Genomic DNA, 21,401 nt, shown 5'->3' on the forward strand with positions numbered 1-21,401 from the left:
TCCAGCTAGTTGTTATTACCCTAGATCTATTTTTATTTTCTCATTTGAGTTAGTATTTTGTGATTTATTTATTGCAGAGTTCTTGTCTAGGTGTGATTACTAGTTTGTGTTGGAATCCCCTACTGTCAGTCTACTTTTTGTTAGGACTCCATATCTACTCTTAGAATCCAAGTTAGATCTCTCTAGAGTAAGATATGATACAGTCCTTGATTATGTGAGAGTCATCAGTTAAGTCAGAGCCACACTTAGAATTAGAGTTCTAATTTGAAGTCCAGTCAGTGGGTTTCCTAGTCTAAGTCTTCATTTTATTCTTTTTGAGGCTATAAATAAAGCTCCATTCTCTATAATTAACAAGTTGAATTGATTAATAAAATACTTACTGAGAGTTTGGAGGAAGAGAAGTCCTGGTTTCGTTTGGGGAGGCCTGCGGCAACCATAGAGTGGTAGTTTGAGTCTTTGTTTTCAAGCTGCAGCAAATTCTAATAATCATTCAACAACATCAGAGCAGGCTTCCTCCATCTCCAAGTAAATAACAACCCAGCTCCTTCCTAACCCTCTCCCCCTTCCCTTCCCTGCAAGCTTTTCCACCCGTTCTTCTCAGTGGCAGCAGCATACCCCCTCCCCCACAACCCTAGATCCCCTAACTCTCACCCCCTCCCTTCCCCTATAAGATTGCACCCTTCCCTTCTCCTTATCCCTACTTTTAGTTCATCAGAAGGCCTTCATCCATTTTGTGCTAGAATTTTATGCAATTCATATTCAACCTCTAGAAACCCTAAACTCTAGTTTTACTAGAACCCCTATGACTCCCAAATTCCTCAACCTAACTTCAAACTCTTCTAGGATTGCCATCTCCCACTCCCATTCTACCTCTCCCTAACCCTAGTTGACTTTCCTAAGAGTCCTAACCAAGTGGGATACTTCAAACGAAACCCAAACCTATTAGAATTAACCTGAAATTATAAAGCATTAACAATCCACTCCCTACCCTGAGCGAAACCCAAAACCCTATTTTCTAAGACCTAACCTACAAACCCAAACTTGAAGATAATACACAGTAGCAGCGGAACCCTAATCCCCTTAAAACTCAACTCCAAAACCCCTAAACCTAACCATAGACCTAAATCCTTGATCTGAAATCTTTATTAAAGCAAGGCTTAAGCTCCAAAAATCTAAAGTTCCATAGCCCTAAGCCTGGCTGAACTCTTCTAGGCCTAATAAACCTTTGCAAATCCTAGCTCTTTCAAGAATCCTTCAAATTAAAGGCACCTAGCGCCCTAGAACACTGCTGGTTCTCGGAGGATCCTGGAGTGAGCTGAATCCTAGGGTGATACTCCTACAAGCTAAACCGTAGAATTTGCTTCACATCACTGTGCCAACAGACAGAACATGATGATACAAACACATCCCATGGATGAATATCCCCCCCCCCCCCTTCCCCCCAACAAAAATGACCAACCCTGTAAGCTCTCATATACATGCAGGCAGAATACCTTGCTCTGAAACGATGCCAAATTAAATATGTGTTTCAATTAACTATAAAAATTAAGAATTATAAAGTCAAAACAGAGTAAAATACCTTCCCCATAAAATGCCCAATACACAGGACGTAATCAATTGGTGTCTGCATATTTTTGCTATGGATTATCTCTCCTAAGATGCGGTCAATTGCTGCACCCTGCGTGACATATCCAATAAAGAAGATAAAATCTTAGATACAACCAACTAACAACATACACAATGAAATCAAACATTTTTAGCTGAACTGTACAGTCTACACACCTTCGTAACACCAACTGATCTGACCTCAACCGACCGACTTCCCTGGACAACATCAACAGCTGCATTAGAGATGGGGCCTGTCCACAGGTGCTGCAATAAATCCCTTGCTTGAAGACGTCCAAATTCAACATCTGCCAACATAATAAGGTGAAGATCTTTTGAAATGAGTGAAATAGTAAACGACAACTTATAATATCAAAGAAAAAAAAAATCAGGAAAGAGACATCAATCTTTGATCAAGTACCTGCATATTTATAGTTCCATACGAGTGAAGTCTCACGAGATTCCAAATGAGATCGAGGTGTTCTTTCCGTAAAATATTCGAAAACATGCTGAGAATTTGTTAAAAAGGCATAGGTTTAGAGATTTAGATGAAACCATAAGACAGACTCAACATGAATTTTAATAAACTACCTTCACACTGTCAACCCAATCCATGTTTAGATGCTCTGGCATTGTTGTCATCCATTCTTTCTTTGTAAGACGCAAAAACATTCCATTCTCTGCTGCTAACCACATGTTGTATTGTCCAAAATTCTGCCATACAGATCATTTGGTTTAGTATCTAATATATGAATAAACAAGAAACCAAATAGAAAGATTTAGACGGGAGTACTTCATCTAGATCCTTCCTCTCGCTTCCACTGAGAACAACAATTGTTGTTGTTGGGTCATTGCAAAGAATTTGCAAAGGCTCTTTCAAGTCTGGGTGCAATTTAACATGCATTTCTTTAATTTGATCACCCCCTCTCCCACCAGGTGTATCCACCGGTTCTGTTAAGGTTGCATTGAACCCCTGCATATTCGCGTGTAATATGAGATATATAATACATTAAAACAATGGAAAAAAAAAGATACATGTAGAACTTATTTATGGAAGAACCATAAAGCAAGTAATTCCAAATAAAGAACAAGCATCAGAGACATTTTAATTAGGCAAAGAGAAACCCTAACTTTGGGGTTTTGGTCTATGAAGACTACTTGATTGTTGGCCAGAAAATCAACAAAATTCACATGCTTTATTAATCCATTCAATAAGAAGTAAAGTACATAAGCAATATTCAATCTCAACCGCAAACCTAGACTAACACCTAACCAAAGCACCAAGTAGGGTTACAAAAAAGAGAATTAAAAAAATCCAGCAGTCACTAAAGGATACTTTCAGCACGATAAATTGCTGTAAAGGAAAGAGATGACACGAAATAACAAGAAAGTGATGGATCACCTGATAGGCTTCTCCAACGTAGGGAAAGAGGCACAAGAAAAGGGAGGAAAACCGGGGAGGGGCAAGACTGTAGCAGACAAAGGAGAAGAGAAGCAGAAGCTAGAACAGAGGTTAGAAATATAAGGGGAACTAAGAAAGGCAGTAGAGCAATATATGCTGGCAGAATGGTGCTGCTGCAGGGGTATATGTGGAGAAGAAGAGAAAATAAGAAGGGAGAAAACAAGGAGACTGTCAGCAGAAAGACAAGGTGCTGCCACAAGGATATGGAAGAGAAGAAGAGAAAAGAAATAAGATGAAAAAAGAGAACCAGGCAAGGGAGATTTTCCGGACTGGAGAGGGAAGGATGATGGATTTTTTCAGGCCAAAAGGAGATCAAGAGGAAGGAGACTTATCAGCGCGAGAGAGAGAGAGAGAGAGAGAGAGAGAGAGAGAGAGAGAGAGAGAGAGAGAGAGCAAGAAATTCTTCCAGGAGAGAGAAAATCCCAATTGCTAAATCCATGATTCTGTTTCTAAAATTCTCTTCCCCCTTTTTGGTGCTTTAGACACTAATTGATAAAGAAAATCCATTCCTGAGTAATTTATTAGACTGTAACAAGCCAAAAACATGAAATTAATGTAATGAAAAGGTGTGGACCACAGTCCTAAGGGTCTAGGTGACCCACTAGTAGAAATCCTCGTACTCCTTGCCGAACCAAGCCAAAAAGTTCCAAGGTGGTCACCTCTGTATTTGGTAGTAGTGAACGATAGGTGGACGTGTGATGTCCCTATCAATCCTCCCCGCTTATGAAGAATTCACATCTAGTGAATGAAAGCTCTGGTAGTACTCTAGGGAGCCAGGGTCCAGCTGTGGAAACTCCTCACGTGTGACCCAAGAGTCACAAGCTGATGAAAAACTCATGTGGCCCTCCTTGATGGGTGGTGGATATGAGTCTCTCATCTAGCACATTCACAATATCTCAGGTATGGTGTTAAACTAGGGTAATGGAGGGGAAGGTGCAATGTGGCCTTAAGGGTTATGCTAGTTTATGTCAAAAGGGGAATTTCCTAATGCAGGGGGATAGGGTGAAGGGGTAATGTGTTGGTCATTGTAAGGTGTGAGATCCTCAACATTGAAGATGTTGCTTATCCCTATAATGGATGACACATGCATTGGCACTGATCTCCTTAATTACACTAAATAGGCCTGCCCCATGAGCATGAGGCTTGCCTGCTTTTCCTCTCACAAACCTAGCCAGGTGGATCCGAACCATAAACCAAGTCATCTTTGAACTTCTATAACCTTCGGTGAACATCTAAATGAGACTTATACTAATTGCTGGAAGCAATCAGTTGTTGTATCTCTCCATGCAAGTCATACACGCTGTGTAAGAGACTTGACTAACTTGCCAACTCTAGAATTGACCAGGGTAGGTGTGAGATCTATAGGGGCTCTAGGCTGGACACTAAGCAAACCTTGAAAGGAGACAAACCAGTTGACCAGTTCTTAGGCATAAACTCATTATGGGACATAATATAATCCCAAGTACGTAGACTCTCACTAAGACACCTAAGAAGGTTGCTTAAACTCCTATTAATGACCTTGGTCTGAGGAATGAATGTTGTAGTGAACTAGAGTTCGAAGCCAATATGTCGACAAGGTGTGCTAGAAATGACTAATGAACTTGACATCTTGGTTAGACACTATGGTGAGGGGAAGGCTATAGTACTTAAAGACATTATGAAAGAATAACTTTGCCACCACAGAGGCATCAGATGTCTTCGAGCACAAGAACTGTTCATTGGGGTCATATATTAGTCAATTGATACGGGATGAGGCACAGGGAGAGAATCTTCATACAACAGATTGATTAATAAGTGGTGTTTAAGGGTTGGTTATCAGGCTGATTAAACGGGCCATCTTCGAGAAGTGATCCACAACCACAAAGATAGAGTCATTAGCTCTCGAGGTCCTAGGTAAGCTTAACATGAAATCCATGCTATAGTCCTACCATAGTGAATGATGAATGGGTAGAGGAGTACATAGGCCTGTGTTTTGCTTATGTTGTTTCGTAGTTTGACTGGTGCAATACTAGCGAATGATACACGCCACATCTCTTTGCAAACAAGACCAATAAATCGGTCCTCCACTAGCGGAATGGTTTTATCTCGACTAAAGTGACCGGCGACGGGTCAGCCTTTATGCAACTCCGAAATCGAATGATCTCTTAATGAAGTCTTGGGAATGCATAATCTATGACCTCTAAACAGGAATCCATCTCACAAGGTATAATTAGAGTGTGGCTAGGTGGATCACTAGTAAGAGAAGTGAAGATCCCTCCAAAATCAGGGCAAGCGTGATACTAACATCCCAACAATTTACATAGATAGACAGTGCAGTAGGGACCTGTGTAGCCGCAACAAGGCATTCACTCGACTAAAGGCATTGGCGGCTTTGTTCTCCATTCCAGGCTTGTGCTTAAGAAAAAAAGTATACTACTGCAGAAACTCAACCAACTTGGCATGAATGCGGTTTATTTCTTCTAGGAACTTAAGTACCTGAGTCCCTGGTGATCAAAAAGTAGGACGAACTCTTACGGCAGAAAAAATGACACTAGTATCTCTAAGCCCATACTACTGCATAGTATTCCTTATCATACGTCAAGTACTGTTGCTTAGCTTCATTTAGCTTCTCCCTAAAGTAGGCATCTTTATTAAGGACGACTTCAATACCTACCTGAGTTGCATCACAAGCTACTTCAAAGACCTTGCAGAAGTTTGATAAGTGCAAGATTGGTGACTCAAATATCAGTCTCTTGATCTCCTGAAAGGCCATAGTAGCACTTTTAGTCCATTTAAACTCCCCTTTTCTTCTGCAATCAGTGGCGAGAGTCATAATGGAGCTAAGCCTGTGAATAAACTGCCAGTAATAAGTGGCTAAACCATGAAAGCACCTAACTTCATGAATATTGGTTGGTTTTGGCCACTCTATTATCTCCCTAATCTTTTTGGGGTTAGTTGATACTCCACTGGATGACACAGCAAAACCTAAAAACACAACCTAGTCACTCAAGAAGGTAAAATTATTAAGATTAGTGTAAAGCTTCTCTTTTAGAAGTGCCTGGAATGCTTGACGTAGGTGATTAAAGTAAGCTTCCCAAGTCTTATTATAAATGAAAATTTCATCAAAGTAGACCACAAGGAACTTCCCTATAAAAGGCCTGAACACCTCTATCATGATCCTTATGAAGGTACTGGGGGCATTTGAGAGCTTGAATAGTATGATTGGCTCTTATAAAGGCCATCTTTAGTCTTGAAGGCTGTCCTCGATTCATCCTATGTCTTCATCCTTCTCTGTTGGTATCGACTCTTCAGGTCAATTTTAAAGAATATGGTAACACTAGCCATCATGTCAAGCATACCGTTGAGTCTAGGTGTAGGAAACATATAGCTAACATGATTTTGTTTATGGCTAAGCTATCTGCACATGGATGCCAAGTGTCATCTTTCTTTGGTGTGAGTAAAGTCTGGCACAACACAGACTGAGTGTCTCCTGAATGAAACCCTTTTGGAGTAGTTCATCTACTTGACACTTCAACTCAGCATGCTCTTTGCGGTTTATGTGGTAGTGAGGTAAATTCAACATAGATGAACCTGAAACTAGATCGACGGTGTGCTAAGTATCACATATGGATCATAGCTCACTGGTAGTTCCTCTGGGAACAATTGCTAAATCTCCCTCAATAAAGGTTACTTCCTTTGGGCCAATAATGTTTCGGCCCTCAGCACTTTATCAAACGAGTCCCTCAAATCAACAAAATCTGTAACGCCCAATGCCAGCTGGATGTTTAGCTTTAATCCAAGCCTAAACCTAGTCATTGTTTAAAGCTTACACTCCCTAGTACCTGTTCTTGAAGCCAGAGTCAAACTGTTGAATGTAATCAGCCACTGAGTTACCATGCTTCAGCATGTGAAATTGCTCTTGGAGTCTTGTTTTGTAATGTTCTGGGTGGTACCTATTTGTCAGCTCTTCTCATCTAGCTCCACATGGTGGGTTCTCTACCTTAATAGAGCACTATGGCCATAGTGTTTCACCATTCTCTGGCTGCACCAATCAGTTTAGTTATGGCTAATTGCATCTTCCTTTCCTCTAATAGGTCAAACCAGTCGAAATAATCGTCAAGGGCTGCCCTCCACCCACAAAAAACTTGGGGGTCAAGGGACCCATTGAACTCTTTTAGCTTATTTGACCTTTTGGTGGTCTATACCTCTTCTTTGCTCTTAGCCTCTAGTGATGTAGGCCCTCATGTACTCTTTGAATGACTGTTGTGTTGTTGGCTGCCTTCTGTTGCCCACCATCTGGATCATACTTTTCATTGGCTGGATTTTCATACCTGGACTCCCTGGTGTAGCCGTTTCTGTCTTTAGAATTACTAGGGTGTTATTCACTCTCGCCCAAATCCCATGGATGGGGGGGGCGGCCGGCGCGCACTGACGGATACACGGGTTCAACTTGGCCAACCCCCTGCAATTGGGTGCATCTCCACCTCCTCCCCAACTTAGACTTCATCTCAAATATATGTTCCATATGAGGCTCATCTTCTCTGTACCTTCTTGCACCACTTGCTCCTTCATCATATGGAACATATATTTGAGATGAAGTCTAAGTTGGGGAGGAGGTGGAGTTTGCACTCAATTTGCAGTCCGGGTTTGCTCCAAGTTTGTAACCCTTGTGTTTCATCTCTGTCAGTTGTTCTAGCATGTCTTGCTGGGACTTAAGAATTTCCTCTGGTTGTTGTCTTGTCTCTGGCTCATCCATGGTGATTTGAGGTTCTTGAGAGTTGCTGGAACCAACTACTCTAATACTAATTAATGTAAATCAAGATCTAAGGTCAAGGATAACAAAGTGATTTCCCTAGACTTATGGTTGCCCAGGAAACTCCAGCAAAGAGGAATGAAATTTCTAGGGTTTTAAAGGGTAATTTTCACACTTTCAGATTCAGTACAGTGTGAACTGGGTTTGGGATAATTGCAGAATTTTGGATTTAGGGTTTAGGAAGGTTCAACCAGAGTAGAATTGGGTCATATCAATGCTGGTTCTGTGATTTAGATCTAGGGTTCAAAAGTTCAGAGGTCTTAAAAGTGTCTGAATAGCCTAAACCCAGTGTTTTGGAAGCTCTTAAAATTTTGCAAAATTCTTCTAGACAAAGAAGAATTGCAAGTCTTCTTTAGAACTTAAGAAAAACAAGACTGAGTAAGAAGGAACTGTAGGGTTATACCCGAAGTGTAATAGCAACCTGGTTGGAGTAAGGAGGAGGCTTAAGTGGCTGGGGTTCAGGATCTGCAGGTGGGGAGGGGGGGGGATTAGGGAAGGCGCAGGGAAGGAGGGGGAGGGAAGCTTGCTGGTGTCTAGGGGAAGTAGGGGAGAGGCTGGGGTGGTCGTGGGGATTAGGGGAAGTGGCTAGGGAAGTTGTGGGACCTAGGGGAGGCTGCTGGATTGACACAGCAGCAAGGTAGGGAGTTTGGGGAGATTGTGCAAGGCAAGGGAAGGGGTGGGGAAGGTCACAGACAAGAGAGGGGAGAGCTGGGAATGGGGTGGGGGTGGGGGGCTTCTCTTACTTACTTGAAGACATGAAGAAGGCTTGGGTGCTTTCATTTTCATGAAGACTTGTAACTGCTGGATTGTTGAAGAAGATGATGAATTTTGAACAAAATACTCAACCGAGGCCTACCCTTTTTTTATTTTTTTTATTAGTCCTCAAAATTGAGTTTTACAATAAACCCATGGACTATGTATAACCTTTACCAACAGACTCTCACTTGGGTAGGAATTCCTTAATGAATAAGGATCCCAACTCTTGACCAAAACACTTTAAAGAGGAATCAAATTACTACGAGATTACAACCCTTAGATTGAAATCTTAACTTGGGACTTAATCAAAACACCTTAAAACCAAACTAGGACTTTGAAGCAAAACCAAACCACACTCAACTTAGCGAATTGCACTCAATGAAAATTATAGAAAACTCTAAAGGTAATTTTAGAGTTACAATAAGGGCTAAAATGCCCAAAACACCCCCAAAAGGGTTTCAGCCAGGTGGTTTCTTGGAGCAATCCTGGGGGCCCACTTGTAATTTTGGCCAAGGAGTCCTTGTGTTCACATCAATAGGCCTCGCTAGATCACCACCACACTTTGTCCTCAAGAATAGCAAGGCATACCCACAGTTTTATACGAATATGGTCTATTGCCTAGCTCTTTGGACCACACTACCCACAGACTTCGTCTTCCTTATGTCCGTCTACATCAAATCAAGGGAATATGCAGCACAAGGAGTCCAAAAGAGACCAATCCTATTGCTCTTCTTGTTCATCAACATCTCCCTGGTCTTTTCTTATAATTAGCACTGTTATCAGTAACTTGGATAATATTGCTTGCCCTTACCTCTAGTTTCTTAACACTTTATACTGGAAATCTGCATCCTTTAACTCTTCGAATGCAACCAAAAGCCTTCAAGAGAGCAGACTTACTGTTACAGTTTACCATGAAGTTTATAATGGACTCTCTAGAAGGTCCAATCCATCCATCAGCCATAACAGTCACCCCTTCTACCCCACTGTGGCTTCAGTGTCTCAGTGTACTACCAATACTTGGGCAAGTACATATTCATCCACTTCCGTGGTCCTCTCATTCCTGGACCAGCTGTCCCAGCAACATCAGACATCACTTGAATATGTCTCCTAGGCTATATTAGGGGGAACGTTGTTGTGGAACAAGATTCTGTTGATGGCAATACTAGGGGGAATGTTCTTAAGAGATGTTTGGTTGGCAGTAGTCTCAATGCCTGAAGGTGGTGGGGTCATAATGAAGTACCTGATTTCGGGTATGTGGGTCTTCCCCATGTCTAGACTTTCTCCTCCAGTAACCTCCTTGCTCAAATACAAATGCAGCTGTGCCAAATGCACCTGCTCCCCTTGCTTGTTCATATTGAGTCACATTTTCAAAGTGCAAGGACTGTGTACATGCAGCAAAAGCAGCCTGAAAGTTTCCCCACTCCGCCTGATAATCTACCCCAAGACTTCTCACTCTCATCCTCCTCTATAGGCAGCTTTTATAACACAACCTCATCAAACTACCTTTGTTATTGTTCCTTTGGTGTCCTATTTAATCTCCCTATTTTCAAATTTTTTATAACTACTTGTAGCACTTCATAAGGAACTTTGGGGCATATGGCCCCACCTCTGTATCCCCCTGCCAAGTGTTACTTCAACCTAGTTGTACCCCAATAATTCAACATCTTCTCCCAATACCGATACTAAGACTTCCTTTTGCCGGCAGTTCGGGCATCTCCATGTTGCCATGCAATCACACCACCACCGCCACCTAAATGTTCAAGCATTTGAACTGAAACATAATACATATCGTCAAACAGTAGTATCTATCAAAAAATATAATCCAAGTTCATACATAAAGTGTTCAAATTAACATATTCAGACACAAAAACACTAAACTAATAAAACTAGATTTTTAAGTTAATTAAAGCATATAAAAATTATTTTTAATTCAGGACATACAAACTTTGTTGTAAAAACATAAACATGGCATGCTCATTTTAACATCACTGTATTTTTTAAAAAGACAATATAACGTAAGAATCAATTAAAAAAAAAATAGATAATTTACCATTTAACTAAAAATATTTTTCAAAGTTATTTAAATTAAATTATTAATCTTCAAACCATAATTAATGGAAAATTTTGACTCCACGAGGTTGTAGGCCTTCCAGTGAAGTCTACATATATTAGAACCATCCCAAAACATTAGTATTTATAATAACATTTTAATTTTAATTTCTTAACAAATATATTGTTAATGCAAAAAGTTAAAAAAATGGATAACAGAGAGGGAGAGAGAGAGAGAGAGAGAGAGAGAGAGAGAGAGAGAGAGAGAGAGAGAATCATTCCTGTGAAAGTCTAGATCAAATTAACATTCATAGAAGTGTAGACCATAGTTTTTGAAAAACTAACATTTGGGATGTTGTAGGACAGTTGTTGATGAAGACTAGGAGGTCTTCTGGCCAAAACACCGACAAAAATTCCGGCTGAAGTGCATTTTCCAGCAAGGCAGTGAGAAAAAGGGGCAGCGGGGGGGGGGGGGGGGGGGAGCATTGATATTGTATTTCCTAGTCTCACAGCCAACCTCCATCTAGTCTTTCGGTCAATGGTTCTGCCACAGAGCTTGAAAATTTGTAACTATGCCCTTTGTCATGATCCAGGATAGTGTTTGTTGCAACGGTTGGCTTTGAATGGCAGCCCCCTCCCACCGTTAGTCTTTATTGTCTTGTTTGTTGGGAATTTCCCTTTCTTTTCAGTGTTGCCTTCTTTGTAGGGCCTTGTAATTTCCATTGTACAACCTCCTTATCACTCTCCTTTTGGTGCTGCAATTTTTTATTCACCCAGGGGCAAAAGAAGAAAACTCTTGCTCAAGAAGAATAGGTACATGAATTTAGTGACAAGAATGAAGCAACACATGGGTTGTACAATTGATTGTGCCCAAATAGACTTTAAATGCTAATAGACTTTAGGAATGTAGCCTTCTGAGTGAGGAGTTGTGTCTTTAAAAAAAGAGAGTGGCATGACAAAATCCATATGCCCAACATCAGTTTCACTTGTCATTTAAGTTACAACATTTCCACTGTCAGCAGCGAGAACAGACGCAAGAGAAGGAAAAAAAGTCAATTATCACTTTGTCATACACTGAGCCTATGTTGAGTATCTTGCTGGTACATGTTCAAGATAATGTGCAACAGCATGCTAGAGTGAGCAAAGATGATATATTCATAGTCTAACATATAAGAAGGATGAAAGTAAGGATACCAATATTAGTAAACGATTCTGAGCCTGCAAGTAACGCTTTATTGCATCTTCAACTGGAAGTAAATTTGGAAATTTTCTCCTCCTTAATTGAGCTTCAATAATGGTATCATTCAGTTCACTACATGTAAAAACTACTCCTCAGTAAAAAACATATAGTGAAAAGTTAAGCAACAAAAAAAGCTTTATATTGGAAGGAGTACATCAAGCAGTACTGTCTGCATAACAATATGTTCGACAGATGGACATGATCCTACTGATATCCTTCTCATGTAATTGACAATGACAGTAAAATTTTAATCAAGACTTTGGTATGTTCACCACCTCAGTTTAGACCCGTATTTCATGGACCCACCCTCCCCAATAACAACAACAACAACAAGTCTTTTCCCCCACCTAAATGGGGATGGCTATCTTGGTCCTTGCCTTCGAGCACCCATCCCTCCCCAACCCAACCAAAAATAAAAAGATTGCCTACATAACATAAATGGCCATATGACCATTGTGCCCTTACATTTCCCTTCTATTTTCTTCAAAGACCATTGCCTTTTATTTTTCACTGTTATTACAATTTAGGGACAGGCCTTGGCGTAGTGGTCGGTGGACCATAGTTGTAGTTTGGTCAAGGTATAAAGACAGCCTCTCAGCAAAAATTGTTGGGGTAAGGCTGTGGCAAACCCCCCCCCTGGAATCTGCTTCTGCAGAAGCCTTCGGCACTGGGTTTGCCTTTTCTATTCCTCCTTCCACCGTCTCTAGGCCCTCCCCTTCTTTCTTTCTTATCTGCCCACCTACGTAACCATCTACTCCCTCCATTCTAATTCAATACACAAGTTCAAACACATAAACCCAAAATCTACCTCTTGGCATTGCTTCTCCTGATCTATGCCAGCTTTTATTGCACTAAAATATAAAACTTGTTTCCTCAAGAGCGACTTACAGAATGAGGCTCACAATATTTCAATCTTGCACGAAGATGGAGTCTCTAATAGTGAGATGCTACTGATTATGTATTTCTAAAGTATTATACCTGGAAGTGATTGATTTAAATAAAATTATGTATTTCAAAAGTATTATACCTAGAAGTGATTGATTTAAATCAAATTACGGAGGAAACTAAGTTAGTGGGTTTAACCCTTCTGCAATCCCAATTCTTTTTATTGCTAGTCATGTGTTTGTGTGAATGAGAAAATAAAAATGGAAGCAAAAATTGAGGAACAATGCAAGATCAACTCCCTACTTTTAGCAGTGACCCACCTGAGCCACATCCTGATCATACACTGAGAGGTGGATTCTTATTTAGAGATCACAGATTATGCATTCCTAGGACTTCATTGAGAGACCATCTGATTTGGGAAATGCACAACAGCAGAGCCGCTGGAGACTTTGGTTGAGATAAGATCATTCCTTTAGTAGAGGACCACCTTTATTGGCCTGGCTTGCAGAGAGATGTAGCGCGTGTTATTTGCCAGTGTTGCGCCTGTCAAACTGCAAAACAGCACAAGCACGGGTTTGTATACTCCTCTACCCATTCCCCACTCTCCATGGCAGGACCTTAGCATCGACTTTGTGTTAAGCTTACCGAGGACTTTGAGAGGCAATGATTCTATCTTGTGGTAGTAAATCGCTTCTCAAAGATGACCCACTTTATCCCGTGCTCGAAGACATCTGATGCCTTTGCAGTGGCAAAATTCTTCTTTCATAATGTCTTCAAGTACCATGGCCTTCCCCTCACCATAGTGTCTGACAGAGATGTCAAATTCACTACTCACTTCTGGCGTACTTTATGGCACATGTTAGGCACCAAACTCCAGTTTTCCACAGCTTTCCAACCTCAGATCGACGGTAATCTCCTTAGATGTCTAGTTGGTGACAGTTTGGGTACGTGGGATTGTATTCTGTCCCATGTTGAGTTTGCCTCCACTGGTCTATCTCCTTTCGAGGTTTGCTTGAAAACCGAGAGCCCCTATAGATCTTACAGCTGCCCTAGTCAACTCTAGAGTTAGTGAGTCAGCCGGTCTTTTGCACAGTGCATACATGATTTACATTTAGAGATATGACAACGGATTGCTTCCAGCAATGAGGAATATTAGTCTTGTGCAGATGTTCATCAAAGGCTACAGGAGTTCAAAGTAGATGACTTGGTAATGGTTCGGATACACCCGGCTAGGTTTGTGAGAGGAAAAGCGAGCAAGCTTCATGCTCGTGGGGCAAGCCCATTCAAGGTAATTAAGAGAATTGGCACAAGTGCTTATGTGATTGACTTGCCAACTGATATGGGGATACATAACATCTTCAATGTTGAGGACCTCACTCCTTATCATGATCAACACACTACCCCTTCACCATATCCACCTGCAGTTGGAGATTCCCCTTTTGATATTGACCAGCAGAGCCATTTTGCCCCCTTTACCCCTTCCCCTCTCCTACCCTAGTATACCACCTTACCTGAGGAGATTGAGGATGTGCTAGATGAGAGAGTCATTTCCACCACCCATGGAGGACGGCATGAGTTTTTTATTAGATGGCATGGACGACCGGCAAGTGATGATTGGATCACCTACAAGAAGTTTCAGCGGTTGGACCTTGACTTATTGGAGTACTACCAAAACTCTCATTCACCGGAGGTGAGTTCTTCCTAGGTGGGGAAGATTGATGGGGACATCACACCACAACCGCCCACCACTCGTTTCTATCTACTAGAGGCGGAGGCGGCGGAACCTTTCCTTAGACCTTTTCCCACAGTTTTGAGTTATTAGGTTTTATTTTATTTCATTGAGTTATTGAGGGTATATGTGGTAGTTTGATTTTTTTTTTTCCTTTTAAGTAGTTAACCAGCCACAAGAGGAAAGAACAAATGAAAGAAGAAAAAAAAAAGAAAAAGAAAAGCACGATTGCAACTCTTTTCTCTCTCCTGGCGGAATTCTGGTTCTCTCTCACGTGGAGCTATCTTCCTCCTCTCTAGGTAAGCTTCTTCCCTCCTTTCACCCTTATCTCACATCACAAAAATTCCTTTCTTTTCTCTACAAAGATCTACTCTTATTTTTCCCAAAGAAGCCATATTTTGTGTCCTGGATTTTTTTTTTCCTTCTTCCCCATTTCCCACGTCTGCACCTCTTCCTACAATAAAATCTTCTTTTTTCTTTTCTTCCCTCTTTTACTTATTTTCTCTAATTTCCCTACCCTACGGCAGCCTCTGTTTTTCTGCCGGAAGTCTCTCTTTCCTTCTCTTACCTCTTTGTTCTTTTCTAATTTTTTATCTTCTTGTTCCTACAGCAGTACCCTCTCTGCCAAGAGCTCGCTTCCTCCCTTTCCCTCTCCTTGCAGCAAGTCCTATTTTCTGAATTATTTATCTTTGACTGCTGGTTATATGCTTTGTTACTAGTTCCTCTTTGGTGGTTGGTTATATGTTAGTTGGGTTGGGATTAGGTTTAATATATTGATTGTATGACTTATTCCATTATTGAATGAAAAGAGATCACATTATCATTTGTCTAAATTATCTTTATTCCCTTGAATGTAATGCCCTACCCCCCATGCCTACTTTTGTGGATTGGATAATTAATCTGATTTGTTCTTCCTTAAGCTCCTTTAGTTTGATTTCTGTATGTTAATTATATTCATCCTTGCTGGAATTTAATTTCGTATAGTAATCTAAGCATGGAAATTAATTGTGTGCTGTGCAATTCCCCTCCCTTCATGATTTAGGATCCTTTGTCTTGTAGAATACCCTAGCCTAGGGCTGTCCTACACCAGGGTTCTATCTAGAGTAGCCATAGGGTAAAGGGAATGGGTCAAGGGGTTATTGCAAGGGCGGGAAAGGGCTACCGCAGGGTCAGGAAGTGGGAGAGAGTGCTTGCACAAGAAAATGGAAGGGTGGGGGAGGGTATCGAGTGAAAAAGGAGGAGGGGGAAGGGGGTTGGGTTGCTGTACTTGTTAAATCTTCTGGTCTGTTGAGTTGGTGCAGGAGATTGAAGAATGGAAAAAATTTTGCTTACAATGCTCGAAATTTCGAGCGAAATGCTGCACTTTTGCAAATCGAAATTGTTAGAAAATAAGCTTTAAATAATCAAAACAGAAACTGAACTTGAACAGAGAAAAGGAGAGAAGAAGAAGCTTTAAATAATCAAAACAGCAGCTGAACTTGAACAGAGAAAAAGAGAGGCCTGTGATTCTAGCTAAACAGTCTAGAATCACAGAGCCCTTTTATTTATAGATTCTAATGAATCTAATACAACTTGAGAGACAAGTAGTTGTCCTCTAAAAAAAAATAAAAAAAATTACAGCTTTAGTAACTTTCTAGCTCCTAAAATAGAAAGTTCTGAAAACAGAAACTACCACTAAAATAGAAGCTATGCTTTCTAGAAACTCTCAGAACTTATGTAGCAAGACTCCTACATTAGAAATAGAAAGTAGAGTAGCATCACTAGCATATGATTGTTCACATGAATAGTAACGTGAGAAGTAAAAATAGCTTTTACTGTTTATGTGCATAGTAACGCGAATAGTAAAATAGCCTAAACTTGTGTATATTTCAACACTCCCCCTCAACTCCCATGCCCAGCTTGCAACAAATAAACTGAAAACTTGGTCTGAATAGAGCCTTGGTGAACAAATCAGCTAGCTAGTTAGTAGAGCTCACAAAAGGAGTCGCTATAAGCTTCTTCTTAACTGCATCACACACAAAGTGACAGTCTACCTCTATATGCTTCCTCCTCTCATAGAACACTGGATTACTAGCAATGTAAGTGACTGCCTGATTATCACAAAACATTTTCATAGGGGCAGAAACTGGAAATCCCATTTCCTCTAATAACGAACGAAGCCACATCAATTTAGCAGCGGTGTGGGCCATAGCCCTCTACTCAACTTTGGCACTAGGTTGGGCAATGGTAGACTATTTCTTACCCTTCCAGGTCACAGGATTTCCACCAAGAAAAGTACAATAACATGTAATTGACCAGCGATTAATTACGGATCCAGCCCAATCTGCATTAGAAAAGGCAACCAAGTCCATACTCAGACTTGGTCGATAGATGAGACCTTTTCCGGGTGCACTCTTGAGGTACTGAAGTACTTTCATCGCTGCGTCCCAATGGGCCTTCCTATGAGACTGCATAAATTGACTCAACACACCAACAGAAAAAGAAATATCAGGACGAGTAATAGTAAGATAAATAAGTTTACTAATAAAACTCCTAAATGATGGACATCATCCAACAAGTCACCATCATCTCATCCTAACTTTAACTGAGGATCCATGGGAATGTCGCTAGGTTTAGAAGCAAGCATGCCAATCTCAGTCAAAAGATCTAACACATACTTCCTTTGTGACAAACTTACTCCCTATTTACTGCGGATCACTTCAATCCCCAAGAAATATTGTAGATCACCTAAGTCTTTGGTTTGGAAAGATTTCTATAAGTGTGCCTTGACTATATGGATTGCATCAACATCATTGCCTGAAAGAACAATATCATAAACATAAACTATCATAATGACAACACAATCACCCTACCATCTAATAAAGATATAGTGATCAGAATAACACTGTACAAATCCAAAAGACTCCACAGTCTTGCTAAATTTCTCAAACCAAGCCCGTGGAGACTGTTTGAGTCCATAAATCGCTTTATGAAGCTTGCAAACATGAACATTGTCCTCCCCCAGAGCAACATACCCTGGAGGTTGCTCCATGTAAACTTCTTCATGAAGATCACCATATAAGAATGAATTTTTTATGTTAAGCTGAAAAAGAGGCCAATCATAATTCACAGCCAAAGATATCAAGACACGGACAGAATTTAGTCTTGCCACATGAGAAAAAGTCTCAAAATAATCTACACCATATGTTTGTGTATAGCCCTTAGCCACCAAGCGGGCCTTGAGCCTTTCAACCGTACCATCAGAATGGTACTTAATAGTATACACCCACTGACAGCGGACCACATCTTTCCCAGGAGGTAAGTTGACTAAAGACCATGTATGATGAGAATGTAAAGCATCCATTTCCACATCCATAGCGGCTTTCCAGCCAGGAATTTTAAGAGCTTCGGTATGATGGGTTAATATGAACGGTAGACATAGACAAAGCAAGGCAACGAAAGCTAGGAGGGAGATAAGAGGTAGAAACAAAATTGGAAACAGAATAAACAATGTTAAAGTGTAAAGTGCAAGTACGAGTACCTTTCCTTAAAACAATTGGTAAGTCATCTGAAGGCAGAGTGGGATCTCCACTAGAAGAATCCACTGGTGGAGAGGATGAAGAAGGAACATCCGTAGGGCCAGCTTCAGGCTCCACTAAAGGAGAGCCGCTGATATTGTTAGGAGGAACTCTACTATCCACAATATGTTCTGCCAACTTATGTCTTCGCTGATAAACCTGTAGAGGAACATTGTTAGTGGAAGGAACTAAAGAGGGAATAGGAGGAGTATCATCCAAAACACAGTTTTCAACAGACACAGATTGACTAGGATAATAAGGAGTGTCTTCAAAAAAGGACACATCCGCACTTGTAAATTGTTTGCGAAGAACCGGATCATAACAACGAAAACCTTTTTGAGTACGTGAGTACCCAAGAAAAATACACTTAATAGAATGGGGGGAAAGTTTATCCAAAGGATGTGGTATGTGAACAAAACACACACAACCAAAAATTTTGGGTGGAACTGAAAATGGTTCTCTATTGGGAAAAACAATTGAAAAAGCAGATTTGTCAGAAAGCAAAGGCATAGGCATGCGGTTTATTAAATGACTAGTAGTCAAAACCGCATCACACCAGTAACTCTCTGGAACATTCATCTGAATCAAAATAGCACGTGCAACCTCCAAGAGGTGACGATTTTTGCGTTTAGCCACTCCATTTTGTTGGGGAGTGAATGAACAACTGGTTTGATGAATCATTCCAAGAGAATCACACAGATTAGATATATCATGTTGCACATATTCTAAAGCATTATTAGACCGAAAAATTTTAATAGGAAGAGAAAATTGAGTTCGAATTTCATAAATAAAATTTTTAAATGTAGTTAAGAACTCTGTCCGATCCTTTAAAAGATACAACCATGTAAGACGGGAGAAATCGTCCGCAAAAGTAACAAAATATAAAAAACCATGCCTATTACTAATTCTACAAGGGCCCCAAATATCGGAATGAACAAGAGAAAATAAGGACTCACTACGAGAGATAGAGCATGGAGGATAGGTGGCACGATGATGCTTCCCTATCTCACATGCTTCACAATTTAATCTAGACACTGATTTAAAAGAAGGAAATAAAATTTTTAATCTAGGTAAAGACAGATGGCCTAAACGATAGTGCCACTAGAGAGCATTTACACAATCATCAGAAAGAGCCGCAATAGGTGTAGCATAGTCCAGATAGTAGAGTCCGTTCCTTTCACACCCTCCACCAATCGTCTTCCTCGTGTGAAGGTCCTGGAAAACACAATAAGTAGGAGTAAAAGTCACAGAGCAGTTTAGTGCTTTAGTTAATTGACTAACAGATAATAAGTTGAAATGAAAGTTAGCAACATGAAGTATTTATGATAAAGTAAGAGAAGGTGTAGGAGAAACACTTCAAGAGCCTAGAATAGGTGTGGAAGTCCTATTAGCTATGACAACAAAATTTTTAGTGGTAGATTTAGAAAAAGAGCTAAAAATGGATGACTTACCAGTCATGTGGGAAGAGGCCCCTGAATCGATGATCCAAGAGGTGGGAGTTGAAGTGAGAAGTGCTGTGTTACCTACATGAGAAAGTGTGGCAGCAGAAGTACTAGTGGATGTGGAAGCGCCAGTTTCAATATTTTGCAATCGGCGAAGGAATTGGCTTACATCATCTCTTAGAGTCTTAGACAAGTCCCTTGAAGAAGATCCAGAACCACTATCATTGTTTGCTACAGTATCAGTACCACCATCAGAAACGACATGATTGGCAAGGTGCTTGGCCCACTCTGGTTTTCCATGTTTGGCCCAACAAGCTTCCACTAAGTGCCCTGTTTTACCGCAATGAGTACAAAGTCGAGATGTCTTATCAAACAGTTGAACACCACGACCTCCAAAAGACCTACTAACTCCCCCTGAACCACGACCATGTCCCCTTCCATGAGAGGTAGTGAAGGCTGAATTTTCTCCTTTAGAACTTTTTTTTGGAGAACTCCCTTCAGGCAAGGCAATACGTTGAAGTCTAGAATATACTTCACTAAGATTAGGGACATACTAACCAGCAAGAAGATGTCCTTTGACAGATTTCAGTTTAGGGTTCAATCTTGCAAGAAACTTAGACACAAAAAATTCATTCCGTTGGGCCTTAAGCTTCTCTATATCAATGGTGAGAGGTTGAAAGACATTCAACTCCTCCATCATGCCTTTAAAGGAGTTGTAATAATCTGGCAGAGACTAGTCAGCTTGCTGAAATTGAAATAGCTTTTCATAAATACTAAAAATCCGAGTCATATTTTTAGCTTGGGAATAAGTCTCTTGCAAAATCATCCCATATTCCCTTTGCAGTCTTATGGAACATAACATTCGCTGCAATATCAGGTTCCATACTATTTCACATCCAAATTTTGATGATTGCATCATCTTGGATCCAACTAAAATAGGATTTGTCAATTTCAACAGGAGGTTCATCTCAATGAACTTAAGCTTACCTTTTGCAAGTATGTACACCCGAACCACTTGCGACCACAATAAGTAATTAGAACTACCTTTGAGCTTGATAGATGTGATTTGAATGTTTACATGATCTCCTTAAGATCCTCTTGACTCAGCCGTACTCATGATTGAGTCACATGTAAGTGAAGACATTAAACTGAGATAGATATCACTCAAATTAGTTTTCCAAAACTTGAAGTAGAATGAGCACAAAAAAAATTCTGCAACCTTAGGACAGAATAGGAGAAAAAAAAAAAAGGTTTGCAGCAAAAAAAGAGGTAACAAAGGTATCCAAGTTCTGGAACGTGTAAGAGTAAGGTAATAAGTAGAGAAGATCAGTTCACATGAATATCTGATCTAAGAGTCCATAATATACAGCATTAGGTGGCTGCACACCAAGGAAACAGAAAGGAAAAAAAAAAAAAAAAAAAAAACTTCAGAAGAGAATATTGAGAACAACACTATTTTGATTCCAAAAAGCTCTGATGCCATGTTAGAAAACAAGCTTTAAACAATCAAAATAGCAGTTGAACTTAAACAAAGAAAAGAGAGAAGAAGAAGAAGAGAAGAGAGATGAAGAACCAATAGAAAAGGCCTGTGATTCTTAGCTAAAGAGTTTAGAATCATAGAGCCATTTTATTTATAGCTTCTAATGAATCTAATACAACTTGAGAGACAAGTAATTGTCCTCTAGAAAAAGGAAACAAAATATTACAGCTTTAGTAACTTCCTAACTCCTAAAATAGAAACTATGCTTTCTAAAAAACTCCTAAAACTTATATAGCAAGACTCTCACATTAGAAATAGAAAATATAATAAAAACAATAGCATAATACTGTTCACATGAACAATAACGTGAACAGTAAAAGCTGTTTTTACTGTTCACGTGAACA

The 21,401-nt window shown here is 40.2% G+C and overlaps 1 protein-coding gene across 4 annotated transcripts in view; it reads right to left on the reverse strand.

Annotated features, from left to right (window-relative positions):
• Window positions 1-1,579: 1,579 nt before the first annotated feature.
• The window catches only part of LOC149011293 (alpha,alpha-trehalose-phosphate synthase [UDP-forming] 1-like), a gene marked incomplete at its 3' end in the record, with an annotated part of 97,013 nt that continues 77,191 nt past the window's right edge, over window positions 1,580-21,401 (reverse strand). For all 4 annotated transcript variants that reach the window (XM_089160624.1, XM_089160628.1, XM_089160625.1 and 1 more), the window contains 6 exon segments: window positions 1,580-1,678; window positions 1,783-1,913; window positions 2,027-2,114; window positions 2,197-2,319; window positions 2,399-2,578; window positions 11,859-11,976. In XM_089160624.1, the coding sequence (XP_089016750.1) occupies window positions 1,580-1,678; window positions 1,783-1,913; window positions 2,027-2,114; window positions 2,197-2,319; window positions 2,399-2,578; window positions 11,859-11,976 (739 nt within the window).

The sequence above is a fragment of the Hakea prostrata genome, chromosome 7 (assembly GCF_041222555.1).
Source record: "Hakea prostrata isolate BN-2017 chromosome 7, UWA_Hpros_2, whole genome shotgun sequence".
NCBI classification, from domain to species: Eukaryota; Viridiplantae; Streptophyta; class Magnoliopsida; order Proteales; family Proteaceae; genus Hakea; species Hakea prostrata.